General features: G+C 32.4%; 1 protein-coding gene across 1 annotated transcript in view; it reads right to left on the bottom strand.

The window, feature by feature from the left end:
- Positions 1–14,655, bottom strand: part of LOC114334641 (uncharacterized) — a 61,195-nt gene that overhangs the window by 31,065 nt on the left and 15,475 nt on the right. The window contains exon 3 of the mRNA XM_028284730.2: positions 5,162–5,286. Within this exon, the coding sequence (XP_028140531.1) occupies positions 5,162–5,286 (125 nt within the window). The remainder of the gene's footprint in view (positions 1–5,161; positions 5,287–14,655) is intronic.

The following is a 14,655-nucleotide window of genomic DNA, read 5'->3' as shown; positions in this document are numbered from 1 at the left end:
GCAAACGGTCACTATTTTTTCATGTAGAATTACCCCTTAAAGTTTGTCGCCCTTATTTAGAAACACCCTGTATTGATGAAGAGCATGGCTAGTTGTTAAAGTACATACCTACACCTAACTTTTTTATTATCCAACATAAGCAAATGAATAAAAAAAGAAAGTGTTAAGAAAGCCGAAGGCTACAATTGAGTTCTAATTTCAATATTTGAGGCGTCCAGAGCAACAGTGGCCTAACCCACATCCCACAATTTTACCAAAATGCTTTTAATACATTAAAGTTATGCATTACTTCAGTGTTTTCAGATGCAGAGTGGCTGAAGCAACCATTGCTTGAACTAGTCTGCACCTAAAAACACTTAAATAAAGAATAACTTTAATGTAATAATATCGTTTTGGTAAAATTGTGGGATGTGGGTTAGGCCACTGTTGCTCTGACCGCCTCATTTTATCTATGCTATAATATTCCACAGAGTGTTCCGAACTTTAAGGAAAAACACAGTATGATTGTTACACCCGGTATAAAATGACATTTACCTGTCTAGCAACAATATTAACTCATTAAGATTCTTAAATAATAAAGCTATAACATACTAAAAAAATTATTCAAATCGGACAACAGGTTTAGGAAATCCGAGGCATCAAATAATTCATCTAGTGAGCTAAATTTTTTGCGCGCCAGTGTATATTCTACTTTGCAAAATTCATATAGTGTCACAACACTTGCTTATACATTTGACGCCCTGTCCGTCAACGTGTTAAAAAGTTTATGTATAAACAAAATTTGTGCTAATACATTTTTACAAGATTGCAAGCAGTCATAAAATTTTATTACCATTTTTCAGTGTGAGATAAGAGATGACTAACAACTGGAATATTTAGTTACTGAGAAACATAATATGCAATTAGTCTATGATGTGAGGCCTCTCTCGTCTGAAAAAAATTCTGATTTGGTTTCTTTGCGGATTCCTATTCAAAAATGTCCCCTTTAAATAAATCAGAAGGGTGCCGGCGAAATTTTTGGGTAGAAATTGTCTAAACAATGTTTCTAAACAAATTCACAAGATTGGTAATTGGTATTTAGTGTAACTCAATCTGAATCTTTCTGAATCTATTTCGATTATGACTGGTCGATGTTGGCTGCGGGGGGAAACTATGGAATACGGTTCGGAAGCTTGGGAGTAGTTGCAACTGTGAGTTACTCGAAACCCAGCATAGATCGAGGTTGCGCCTTTGCGCCATCTCCTATAAAAGAAAGTAGTTTTATCTTTTAGACTATGAATAAGGTGAATATTGATTTCTTCGGCCAACTCCAGGAGTTTCCCCCATTTACATATGGTGACTGCTTAAGTCCTGTAAGTCCTAAACTGTAGGTTGGTTGTTGGTTTTCCACAGTTTTATCGTGCGATATGATTGGCGTATGTAATTGATACATTGTAAATAATTAAAAAAATAAATAAATTGTTTATAAAACTATGGTAATAATAATATACAAAATTTAAAGAGAAGTAGTCCCGGTTGTGTGGTAGCTCCCGCATGAAAAATGCTTCCCATTCAGTTTCTCTGGAATTTCTGCTCAAAAATGTCTCCTTTAAACATTATGAGGAGGGTGCCGGACGGCATTTTTGGGCAGAAATTGTTTAAATAACTTTTTTCTACAACCTTGTTAAAAATGCAATTTTTAGCACTCCATACGAGCGTTAAAAATGCTACTTTAAGGCACTAGTGCTTTAAAATTTTTAAGGCACTGCAGTTAAAAGTGAATTGTCAAATTGTGAAACGTCAAAATATTTATATTTCATATTTCATTTATTAATATTAATATTAATAGTACAACTTGCTCAATTTGAAAAAGGTAGTTTAAAAGGTTTTTTAAAATTTAATTTAAACTGTATTATTGCATTTTTAACACGTTTGTAGAAAAAACTATTAAAATTTGTTAGAATATACTTACAACAATAAAAGTAGATGTTATTCTATAGTTGTTATATTATGATTTACGTATTGACAGTATAGACGGTTTTGATGTAATGTCAAGAAAAATATAAAAATGAAATGTCAGTCAAGTTCAAGTAAAAGTTTTTGTAGGTATTGTCATTGTCCTGTAAATGAGAATAAATAAATTATAATTGTTGATACAATTATAATATAAATAGACGTTTGTAAAAAAAATATTGTACGTGTTAAAAAGTACATTTTTAAGGCACTCGTGTGAATTGCAGAATTCGCTTCGCTGATTCTGCAAACTTTCACATGCCTGCCTTAGACGTGTACTTTTAAACTTTCAACACTTATATCATAAATAACTATTAAATTTTATTTTTAACGCGCATAATTAACAAGTAAAAAAAACAACGATTTATTTTTGAAATAAGCCCCGGTTACCCAGCAAAATCTTAAAATTAAATGTTTAAGCTTCGATTTTAGGCACTTATCAACTACAAAAATAATAATAATTATCAGTTTTGAAAAAACTTGTCAGAAAAATGAAAACAAACTTTTTTATTTAGTATTACCCGAAAAACCTGAAAAAATATTTTCCCGTGCAAAATAGAAGATTGTTGAAATAGAACCTGCCGCATCGGCATTAAAATTGAATGGACGCATAATAACATCAACGAATTGAACGAATATAATAATAGCTCATAGAGGAAGCTTTTATATGAAACAGATGGTCACGTTTATAAGGATGCTTGTTGGCAAGGGATGTTACGGCCGCAAAGCGGGCGGTGGTGAGATGACGGTGAAATCCTATGCTAAAACGTTACAGGGCCGTAAACTTCTACTCACTATATATTCTTTGATACATTTTAAAAAGAACGGTCTAAATTTAAGATAGAACCGACTACTCTTCATAATTTTGAAAAAAAAAACTTTAATTCAAGCACTTGGCTATTTCAGATATATTAATATACATAAATCTAAGTTTTTAAACTTCGAAAATGCGTATTATCGCATTTTTCAGATTTTAAATCGCCCTTAACTCGAAATCTATCAACTTTTGAGAAAAATGACAACACACCTTTCTTGTTAGACACCCAAAAAACCTAAAAAAATATTTTCCGGAGCAAAAAGGGTGATCTTTTGAATTTCTTAAAAAAAAATTTTAAACAATTGCTGGCCAAAAATTTCGCCCTGCGCACTTCATATTTCCTTCAAGAGAACATTTCTGAATAGGAATCCGCAGAGAAACCGAACCATATTTTTTTTTAGACGGGAGCGGCATCACATCATGGACTAAATGTTTCTTGCTACATTACATTGTTATTAGGCCTTGATAAAATTACTGTCTAAACAATTTGGCAACAGGACCAATTGAGCCAATGGGTGTAAGGACAGAATAGTGTTCAGGTTTCTACATTATTACAGAGTCATCATGTAGAAATCTACAATTAAGTTGAAAATGTTACCACAGTAACATGCTACAGTACAGCCATCTCTAGGATCAGAAACAAATTAATTAAGGGTTCATATCAACCTTAATTTTACGACATAATTGTACATAAACAAAAATAAAGAGAATTATATTTTACACAATTTTTGAAACTTCCAATGAAACACCAACCAAACTAAGACATACATCATAACTTATATGCATTAAGTTCACTTAATTTTATTAACTAGCGGGATATATTGGTTGAATTTGTCTGTCGATAATTAGGTTTCATGTCAGCTAACATATTTTAATATTTCAACAATTTTTTTTAAATTTTGGACCCCGTTGGGGGGAATTTTCCCATTCCCCCCTCTTAGACCGGCCACTGGTTCTCTCGAAAAATTGTAGTAAATCGTAATAGCAACAATCTCAGTTCTTACACTTTTTGTCGAAAACTTGAAAATGGGGAAGATATTGAACAAAAACAATTGCTTTAAAATCAATCGGGTCTTACGCTTGCGCTTTTCCGCATACGTACTACCTTAAATATTGATTTTATCAAAAATATGAAGGATATCAAAATTGTACATCATTTAATTCTCTTCATTTTTGTATGGGTTAAAATTTGTTGTAAAAGTAATAATAAACGAGATAATTCAATAAATCAAGAATTATGCTTTAACTGTCACTGTTTTTTTCTCATAACTTGGAAAATAGTGACCGCACAAAAAAATTATAATAAACGAAATTATAGAAAATCGCATTTTCAACAATTTCAGTTTGTACATTTTTTGTCAAAAAGTTGAAAATGGCGGAGATATTGAGCAAAAACGGTTCTCGTTTAAAATCAAGATGGCGGCTAACGCAACGGTCAAATTTAGTCGATATTTTAAATTTATACTACTATTGACCTCCTATAAAGATTAGAAAAATAAAATTTGGGGCAGCTCCTAATGCAAGGTCAAATGGTATCCCGACTGGGCTATAACATTAATATGAAATGAAATGAATTATATCGGCGATAAATATCAGTCTGATTTTTGCATAAGAGTTTATTGAAAAGGTAACAAATCAATTGGAATTTCTGTCCGACAAAATACATGGGACGTTTTCGTAGTCTGACGTTCGAAATCTGTAACCTGTTCCACAATTAAACCTTCCCCTGTTCCAGTGGTTCCGTACATCAAAGTTTGTCCGACTAGACACCGTCAAGTTATTAACAAATTTTCAGCTTGCTATTAATATTTTTTTTTTGGTGCGCTGGATCCACGGCTACAAGTTTAGTAGTGTCTCTGTACATTGTATGTTTGGAAGTAACACGATTATTCTGTGGGACAATTAAAATGGAAGTATAACGTACAAGATACTTTATTAACCATGAATTATATGTAGTTATTTACTAATTGAGAATGTTAAGTGGCGTTTAGACGTCGCGATAAATGCGAGCAATTTATTATGACGATAAATTGCTACAATTTATTGATTTTTTAAAGCTGTTTATTGCTATATATTGTTATATATTGTTGCGATTGATTATAAACTGAAACAACTCGATGGTTACAATAAATTGATGCAATCCGATACCAACTACAATCCAATTACAATTCCGAGAAATCACTGCGATGTACCGTTTACACACAGCGATAAATTGAAACAACTCGATTGATATCGATACATTTCTGCGATTTATCGCGGTGTCTAAACGCTGCATAAGGCAGATAATGTTGTCCCTAATTAATAACAAAAATTGTTGAATAAAATACACACTAAATAATTATTTTACCTCACCTTTAAATCGTCTTCATTATCGGCGAACCCATTTTCTACACAATTTTTTATGATCAGGGTTTTTAATTGTTCAGTGGCTGCAGTAGTAATCTGCCCGAGAGTACTTCTTACTATTCTTTTTAAAGCTAGAACAATAATATTGACGTTATTTGTAATTAAAAAGCAATTATAGTCATTTTCTTAGCATAATAATTTCCTCCGTACATTATTTTATTCGTATTTTATATAAGTATTTTATAATTTTTACTTCCATGACAGACACGTTTTTAAGACAAAAATAACTCTAAAATAACTGGATAATAATAGTAATAAACATTTATTTACATAAAAAACGTAGGTATATATATTACATGATAAATAAGATTATTTTTATATTGTATAAAACAATTTTTACACAATATTACAGTATCTTTTTTACAGTATGTTAGTGGTTTGGATTTATAATTTTCTCATTGGAATTGTCTCTGCTTTTCACGTTTTTCCACTATGTGTCATTTCCCATCTAATCATACGTCTACAAAAACTTTTGATGATGATGTACTTGGACTTTCTACTATGATTCTTCAAATCAAATAAAGTAATAAATATGTATTTGACTTATTGACTCGTTGTAGCGAAGTCACTTGCTTCCATAGAGCCATGAGGTGAACAAGTCAAATTGAGCTCAATGGTACCTCGAGCATGAAACAGTGGATATTTTAAACATCCATGTTAAAATTCACATCATTTTTTCTATGTTCCTATGACGGATTCATTTTAAAGGATTTTTACCCAAATATTTTTTACTTTGGTGGTTAGCATGTTAGATTCAAGCAAACACTGATGATGATCGATCAACCGATTGAAAACTAGTTCTGTTCTGTGATGTAGCCCTGTATAGGGATTTTAACAAATGTACCTTTTATAAAGGATTTTATGGTTTTTTTATTTATATTTATGTTTATATAAATATTTATATTTATATAAATAATTGCCAGAATATTAATATTTAAAATATTTTAAGAAAAAAATGAATAAATATAGAATACAATAATATGTCACTATAGAATGCCCGAATATATTAATGACAAAAAATATTTATATTTACGTCGTTGACAAATTTCTAAGCTAAAATTACAGTTGTCATTTTATCCGTTAAAATTGTGAAACCCACAGTCACCATAGATTACTTTTGTTTCAAATTATCTTTATTCGCATCATGGATGGGATATCTATTTAGAGTATTGTAATTGTCAATCAGTTATACAGTCGAAAAAATGAAAGAATTCCCATGACCGATCACATCAATCACATATTTTGTATTTGCTGTTTTTTTTTTCATAAATAACAAACGAGTGAGATAGATTAATAATCTGAATATTATGTGATTTATGTGATCGTTCATAGGTATTCTTTCATTTTTCCGAGTACATCTATTCGCGGTGTACAAGTACTTGGAGGGGATACGAGAAACGGTCAAGCGCAAATAGCGGAGAAATATTGTAATTTTCTTAAAAATAATTTATATTGTCAATTAAAATTGTCAAATTGACGTAAATTTCATACCTACTGTCATTGAAGAAGAAAAAATTATATATTGCTCCACAATATTGATATGATATGCAATTATTATATGAAGGTTAATTTAATTAATTTTATTTTGCTTGCAGTACTGCATTTTAATAACTAATTTTATTTACTACATACAATTGTTTACGTTTTAATCACATAACCTGAATCTTAATTTTTCTTCTTATTATTTTGTTGGACTATGGTCTTGACAATTATCCAGTAATCAGGACTAATATAATTGGCCAATATAATTAAAAGTGCGAAAAATGTTGCTGAGCTATGAAACCAGGTGTCGCTTTTCCGAACTTGCACGGTCCCAATAAGTATAAGTAGCTTTAATATGGAAACACCCTTCAACGAGTACATAATTTTCGAATTTCTATGTATAATAATCACGGACGTACGTTTTTTCCTGGCACTTCGAGATTAATGCGTTAGAGCGAATTCGACAAACTATGACGCACTGAAAAAAGAGTTTATGATCATCTGCATGAACCACGACCTTCTTTAGTAAGGGTTTTTGTATCTTGTGTAGGACACTTCGATAATCATTTTTCCTGTAAGGTTTTCTGTTGCTCGGTGTACAATTTTTTTTAAATAGATTAACAAATAATCTCTGAAATAGAAAATCTACGGTTTTGTTGTGATTTAAATTTGTCTCCTGCCATCCCCCGATAGTACTATTTCTAGGTCTACCCGTTGTCAAGGAGGCTCTGCAGAAGACAAATTTACACCAACACGTCCGTAGTTTCTCGGTATAAAATAAAGTATTTATACCGCAGTATGGTTAGAACGCCCTCTAACGGGGAAAAAGTGAAATGAATGTCGACTCGATTCAAGTTCTCTGTTTAACCCAGGTATGACAATACCAAAAGGCACCGTTAGGAAAATATTCCAATTTACGGTTCAGAGAACCTGTATGAATCGACTCTGTGTACTCTAATACAGAGCATGGCATTATAGTATAGTACAGTTGATTCAAAAGATGGCATAACCCAGACATCCAAAGTGAAAGTTATCCTTCAACACCAAATTGTTCTATATGGTCCACACAATGTCCAGAAAAAAGTCACACCATTTTGAGCGTCAAGTTTGGGGGGGGGGGGAGAGGAGGGGAGAGGGGGGAGAAATCGGAAAATTCATTAAACATTATAGAAGTTTTCACAGACTTTCGGCCCTCGGTAATAATGTAGTCTTTCATTCTGCGTTTAAATCTTTTAAAAATATTTATTAGTTTTCTCAGGATTCGGAAAAAATGAATACATTTAAAACACATTGAAAATTTTGACATGCGTCAAAATTTTGCATTTTGTTCCGTTCCCTTTAAATTAACAGTTATTTTCACAACTAATTTTAGACTGGAGTTTGAAATTTTATGGTAAGTGTATTTTATTTTCCCAACATACAAAGTTAACTTCATTACCAGTAGTTAAGGAATGGTTTTAAGTAATTTTCAGTAGTAATAACCCAAGGACATTGATAATTGTTCGAAAAAATTTTATAACAGATTTCGAAAGCTTGTTGCTTGGAAACAGACCGACGCCGTAGGCGGAGGTCTGTTGCCTGTAAGCAACAAGCTTGAGAAAGTTGTTAAAAAATTTTTGAGCATTTATCAATGTTCGAGGGTTATTCGGATAGAAAATTTTTTGCTGGTTATGAAAAAAAAATACAGAGCAGAAACAATTTATTTAAATGTGCAATTAACAAAGGAACAATTAGAAAAATGTAATGAAGATCCAGACATGTTAGTTTCTATAACTGATGAAGATGTATTTCCACTACGCATGCTGTTAATAATTTTATTATGATGTTCTTCGTCAATGTTCAAGTACGGTTTTATTGAGTTGGGATTGTTATGCCCCGTAATTTTTATAAGCTCTTGCTCTTGAACACCACTTTTGGCCAACCAACTGACCGCGGTCGATCTATTGGAGTGATTAGTAATTTTTTTTCCTTGGTTTTCAAGCCAATCGCTTCGGCAGACGTTTTTGTCCAATTTTGAATCATATTTTTTCCAATGGGCATATTATCATACCAATGATCACTTTCGGTTTTCCAGTAACGATTTGTTCTTAGGAATAATCTATCCGTTTTAATATTTGGGCCCCTTTTTGATAACAATTTTTTAAATAATCTGACAGGACATACGTTACTGTCGTTGTTTTCTATTAAAAATTTGCTGTCAGTACACCTTCTTGAACCACCTTGGCAAGTCTTGCTGAATACAGGGTTATATTGTAGTACTCGATTTGTTACAGAACCATCGTTATTTGTTTCAATACGAAAAAAGTCAATCAAACAAGCAGCAGCTTCCCCACCTCGCCAAGCTAATTCTACGGCGGTTATGTGATAGAATTTCCGTTGTAGCCCTTCAGGGGTGTCTTCGTTCCACAAATTTATCACTGTTGTTATTTCTACTGCACTCAATGCCTCTGAACTTTGTTTCCTTTTACAGGGATCCGATTGTAGTTTTCGTCGTATAGAATCGCGGGCAGCTCGCGCTTGTTGAAATACAACGCTTTTGAATGGGTCAATAATAACTTTCATTTCCTTATAATACTTTTCTTGTAAAAGCTTACTTGTTAGGTTCCACATGGTTTTGACAGTAGCTTCTTTAAACTCTGTACCATCTTTTCTTCTCATGTTCACAGCCCAATCCTTTAAAATCGACGCCAATTCTTCCACCGTCCGATTTCCATCTAATTCATATTTTCTATCATTGCAAAAGTCCATAAACGCTTTCCATACAAATTGTTTACTGTAAACATTTGTATTCTTTGTATTCTTTGTATTTGTATTCTTTGGTATATTTGATTCGATAATTTCATTAATATTCTCATCAGTATTACAACCAAATCGTGACATTTTGAAATATTGAATATTTGAAATGTCAAAATCGAAATGAAACGAAATGTAGGTATCCATAGCTACATGATTGAGTGAAAACAGCCCACGGGATCTGTTTTCAGTATAATGTTGGTTTTATTGGTTGTATTCAATCAGATGACCACAAGTTAATTGATTTCATTGGATTTCTAATTGAGCAAAAAATTTTCACTAGTAATACCACTAGAGGTCAACTTATTTCCGGAAATTTTTTTGAGATCATGAATTTTCTAAAAATATTCATGATCAAAAAAAATTTCCGGATATTAATTTGACTTCGCGTGGTATTCGGTAAGAAAATTCCACACCAAATTTGCATTTGAAAATCCAAAGCTGCATGAACAGATTAATAGCGCGCCATAGCTTTGTCAGCAATTATTTAGGCTTTCAAATTCGTAATTTCTACTCACTGTAGTTGCATGGGAATACCATTTCAAGATAGAAAATAGTATATTCTTCAATTTTACATAAGTTTTGAGTAACTACAAGTGATAGAAAATGAATCAAAACTAAATTATGTAAACAAATAAAAACCAGTCTGTCAAAAATGTTCTGTTATTGTAAACGTCAAAAAATTTCCACTGTAATTCGCTGTTGGGTACCCCACGAGCAAAAAATTTCCGATAAAATACCTCCGTTGCCACGGTGATCTGTCAAAATAACGTATTTTGTTTGGTTCAAAATTACAGGTGTGGAATTTTCAGTAAAATTGAAATTAATAACAAAAAAGAAAATATTTTATTTTCAAATATTATAACAAATTGATTCAGTCAATTTGTACTCTACGAGCTCCCTAGTGGGAAAGTTTTGGGGTAGTTCTGATTTCTTTCATTATATATGGATTTTGTAAATATCACTATTTACTTTTTTGTCAGACTAACCGTTCGGTCTAAAGTGCAAGTTGAAAATTGCCAATTTTTAACGGTCTCGGCAAAACCCACTTTTTACATTCCAAAACTTTAGTTTTTATTAGAATGCTCTCATTTGACAAATTTCTCCTAGTTTTCCGTACAAATAATAAATGTTAGTTCATAATATTAATATGGTATGTCTCTTCTCACAGCTTCCATAAATCCATTCCATCCTAAAATACCGAGAATGTTTCTGCTTTTCCCTTAGAGCCACAAAAGATCAGGCACAGATAGAGTCACAGTTTCAGTTGGTGTGAACATTCCCTTCGGATCTTGATTTCTGATAAACCTTGAGGTTTTGTCCTCTCAAAATGTATTAGTTGAACAGCTCTCTGACTTCCATAAACCTCAGGTGCGGGTTTAGTTTTTAGCCGAGGAATGGATTGGTTAGAAGCTATTGCATGTTTTGGTGCAATACAAGAAATACCAACCATGACGTAAAAAGTGTGGTATCCGTCGATTTTATGTACGTTAACCCTTTCTGTCCCAACGCTGCATATATATGTTTTTGAAAAAGTGGGTCTATATTACCAGCCGCCGTATATATACGTTCAAGGTGTTATGGTCTTAATTTACCAAAACCGAAAATATCCGTTGCTTATAAAATTTTAGACTAATTGGTGTCCCAATACCACAGAAATATGTCCGAAAATGTTAGATTATTGTTCCCAAAGCCTCAAAATGTTGGCACCTAAGACAGGTCATGCGGACCCATTGCCGTATATATTTGTTCACATATTTTAGATATATGCTATATTATAGCACTGGTGGCAACGCTTATAGGTAGCTGCTAGAAGGTGAAGCGTTTGTAGCCACAGAAAAGACCAGAAAAAAAAGAAGCGGATCGAGATACATGTGTGCAAGATGAGGAGTCGGCCTTTGCGCAGTGTCATGTTTTGAGGAGTACCACACAAAAGAAAACTTTTAATGTTAATTTACATTACATTATTTTTTTAAGTTAGATATATTTCTCTGTATGTAGGTACTCTGATGAGTACCTACTTTTGTGAAGAAAACGTTTAAACTGGTTAAAAAAACTCATTAAAAAACATGTTTTGGTCATTTATTTGTTTATTTAAATGCGACGTATATATAAGGCAATGGGACTCTAAGCATGAAGAAACCTTTGAGATTGAGGGACCAACATGCAAATTAAGGCATGGCATAGAAAGGGTTAAAACCAGCGTTCTCGTACACCTGTTGTGTAAAGCACGGCTGGTCAAATTTCTGCGGATCGCCTGCGATTGCTGACACTTCCAGGTAAGCAACGCGATTGCTCAAAGTCTTGTAGCGGCAGTAAGGCCCAGATAGTTGGTCTCACCATTCCTTGCAGGGTTGGCCGTTTTCTCTACAAAAAGTACGGCTCAAGAAAATAGGTTGATGTAGTTTCCTCTTTGGGGTTTTGTTCATCCTATACAGAAGCTGTTCGCCTGGAAGTGTCAGCATTCGCAGGCGCAGGCGATCCGCAGAAAATTGACCTGCCGTGCTTTACACAGCAGGTGTACGATAACGCTGATTTTGACGTACATACAATCGACGAATACCACACTTTTTACGTCATATGTGGCATTTCTTGTATTGCACTAAAACATGCAGTAGATCCTAAGCCATCCATTCATTGGATAAAAAAGAAACCCTCGCCTGAGGTTTATGGAAGTTAGGGAGCTGTTTAACTAATTCATTTTAAAAGGACAAAACCTCAAGGTTTATCAGAAATCAAGATAACAGATCTGAACGAAATGTTCACACCAACTGAAACTGACTCCATCTGTGCCTGATCGTCTGTGGCTCTAAGGGAAAATCAGGGACATTCCGCATCTTAGGACGGAATGGACTCATGGAAGCTGTCACAAGAGACATACTATACCTATGAACTAACATTTATTATTTGTACAGAAAAGTAGGAAAAATTTATCAAAGGACAGCATTCTAATAAAAAATAAAGTTTTGGAATGTAAAAAGTAGGTTTTTTCCGAGACCGTTAAAAATTGTCAATTTTTAACTTGTACTTTAGAACGAACGGTTCATCTGAAAAAAAAAGTAAATAGTGATATTTGTAGATAATTTTAAGTACTTTAAGTTCTGTTAACAGACCATTTACTAAAAGTTAGTAGTTTTCGAGAGTTGAGCAAAAAAGCGGAAAAAGCTGAAATTTTTCGTTTTTTCGCGATTTTTTCAATGTTCCGGCAAGAAATTTTGTCCGCAAAACCTTATATTCGGATTCATCAGCCCAAAATCCATATACAATGAAAGCAATGAGAACTTTCCCAAAACTTTCCTAGTCAAAACACAATTTTATTGAATCAAATATTTAATATCACTAATGATATTGAAACAATTTATTAAGCTAATTCAAATGTAGCTGTAGTTCTGCACCAAAATTTTAAATTCTATTTATTTTATAACCTCAAATATACAGGGTGTAACAAAAATACAGGTCATAAATTAAATTACATATTCTGGAATCAAAAATAGTTCGATGAACCTAACTTACCTTAGTACAAATATGTGCACATAAAAAAGTTATAGCCCCTTGAAATTACAAATTTAAAATCGATGTTTTCCAATATATCTATACTATTAGAGATTTTTTATTAAAAATGGACATGTGGCATTCTTATGGCAGGAACATCTTTAAAAGAAAATAAAACTGAAATTTGCGCACCCCATTAAAATTTTATGGGGGTTTTGTTCCCTTACCCCACCCCCCAAATATTTGTGTACGTTCCAATTAAATTATTATTATGGTACCATTACGTAAAAAAAAATGTTTTTAAAACTTTTTTGTCTCTTTATAATTTTTCGATAACTCAGTTTTTATCGAGATATTTTGAACATTTGTAAAATCCATCACAAATTTTTACATGATAAGTAAGATTATAGCGACCTGGTAATAATATGAAAATTTATTGTGAATTTACATGTTTTAGGTATATTTTGAACCATATTAATATATCGATAAAAAATCATTTATCAAAAAAATACTAAGAGGCAAAAAACTTTTTAAAAACATTGTGTTTAACTAATAGTACCACAATAATAATTTAATTGGAACGTACACAAACATTAGGGGCGATTAAGGAACAAAACCCCCAGAAAATTTTTGTGTACACATATTAAAAAAGACGCTGCATCTCGATAAAAACTACCTTATCGAAAAACTAATAAGAGGCAAAAAAGTTTTATAAACATTGTTTTTAACTAATGGTATCGCAGAAATAATTTAATTGGAACGTACACAAAAGTTTGGGGGGTTTAAGGGAACCAAACCCCGATAAATTTTTATGGGGTGTACAAATTTCACTCTTATTATGTTTTTGAGATGTCCCTACTATAAGAATACCACATGCCCATTTTTAATAAAAAGTCTCTAATAGTTTTCGATATATTGGAAACAATCGATTTTCATTTTGTAACTTCAAAGGGCTGTAACTTTTTTTATGTGCACATTTATACTAAGGTAAGTCATGTGATTATTATATGGTAAGTGTGATTTATTTTATGACCTGCATTTTTGTTAGACCCTGTATCATCCGTGATCGGAACAGTAGTCACTTTCTGTCATTTGCTGTTGTGTGGAATATATTTAAGACTTATTTCCTATGCTTTTAAATGATGACGCACGGGTAAAGAGTCTTGGACTCAAGTGTAGTTCACAATCATTTCGTCAATGGACAATTGTTTTTCAAAAACTCAATATTTTTTAAATTCAGTATTTAGCATATTTGAGAATGGCCTTACTTTGGATCGTCTGTGGTCTTTATTATTTCTAATTAAACTATAGTATATTATTCAACGAGCATGTAATGATGGCTATTACTCACGATGATGAAGTTTGCGACACGAGCCGTAGGCGAGTGTCGTAATTCATCAGAATGAGTAATAGCCATTACATGCAAGTAGAATACTATACTTTTTCTACGACCTTATTTATTTTAATTAGTAAAAAAATATAATTATCAACTACTCGAGATTAAAATTATAATTTACAAAAATAAATTTTGTTTACCAATAGTACACGGCTGAATACCTAATTGGTTGCTTACTACTAATTAGCAATGCTGTCTTTATATGTATCTATTGTAAAAGACACAACAAGAAATAAATAGTCAATTCAAGTTATATTCATTTCCGAAAAATTATAAG

This window comes from Diabrotica virgifera, chromosome 2, assembly GCF_917563875.1.
Source record: "Diabrotica virgifera virgifera chromosome 2, PGI_DIABVI_V3a".
Classification (NCBI taxonomy): domain Eukaryota; kingdom Metazoa; phylum Arthropoda; class Insecta; order Coleoptera; family Chrysomelidae; genus Diabrotica; species Diabrotica virgifera.
The sequence above is the reverse complement of the archived record's forward strand: the minus strand, read 5'-3'. Positions and strand labels throughout refer to the sequence as shown.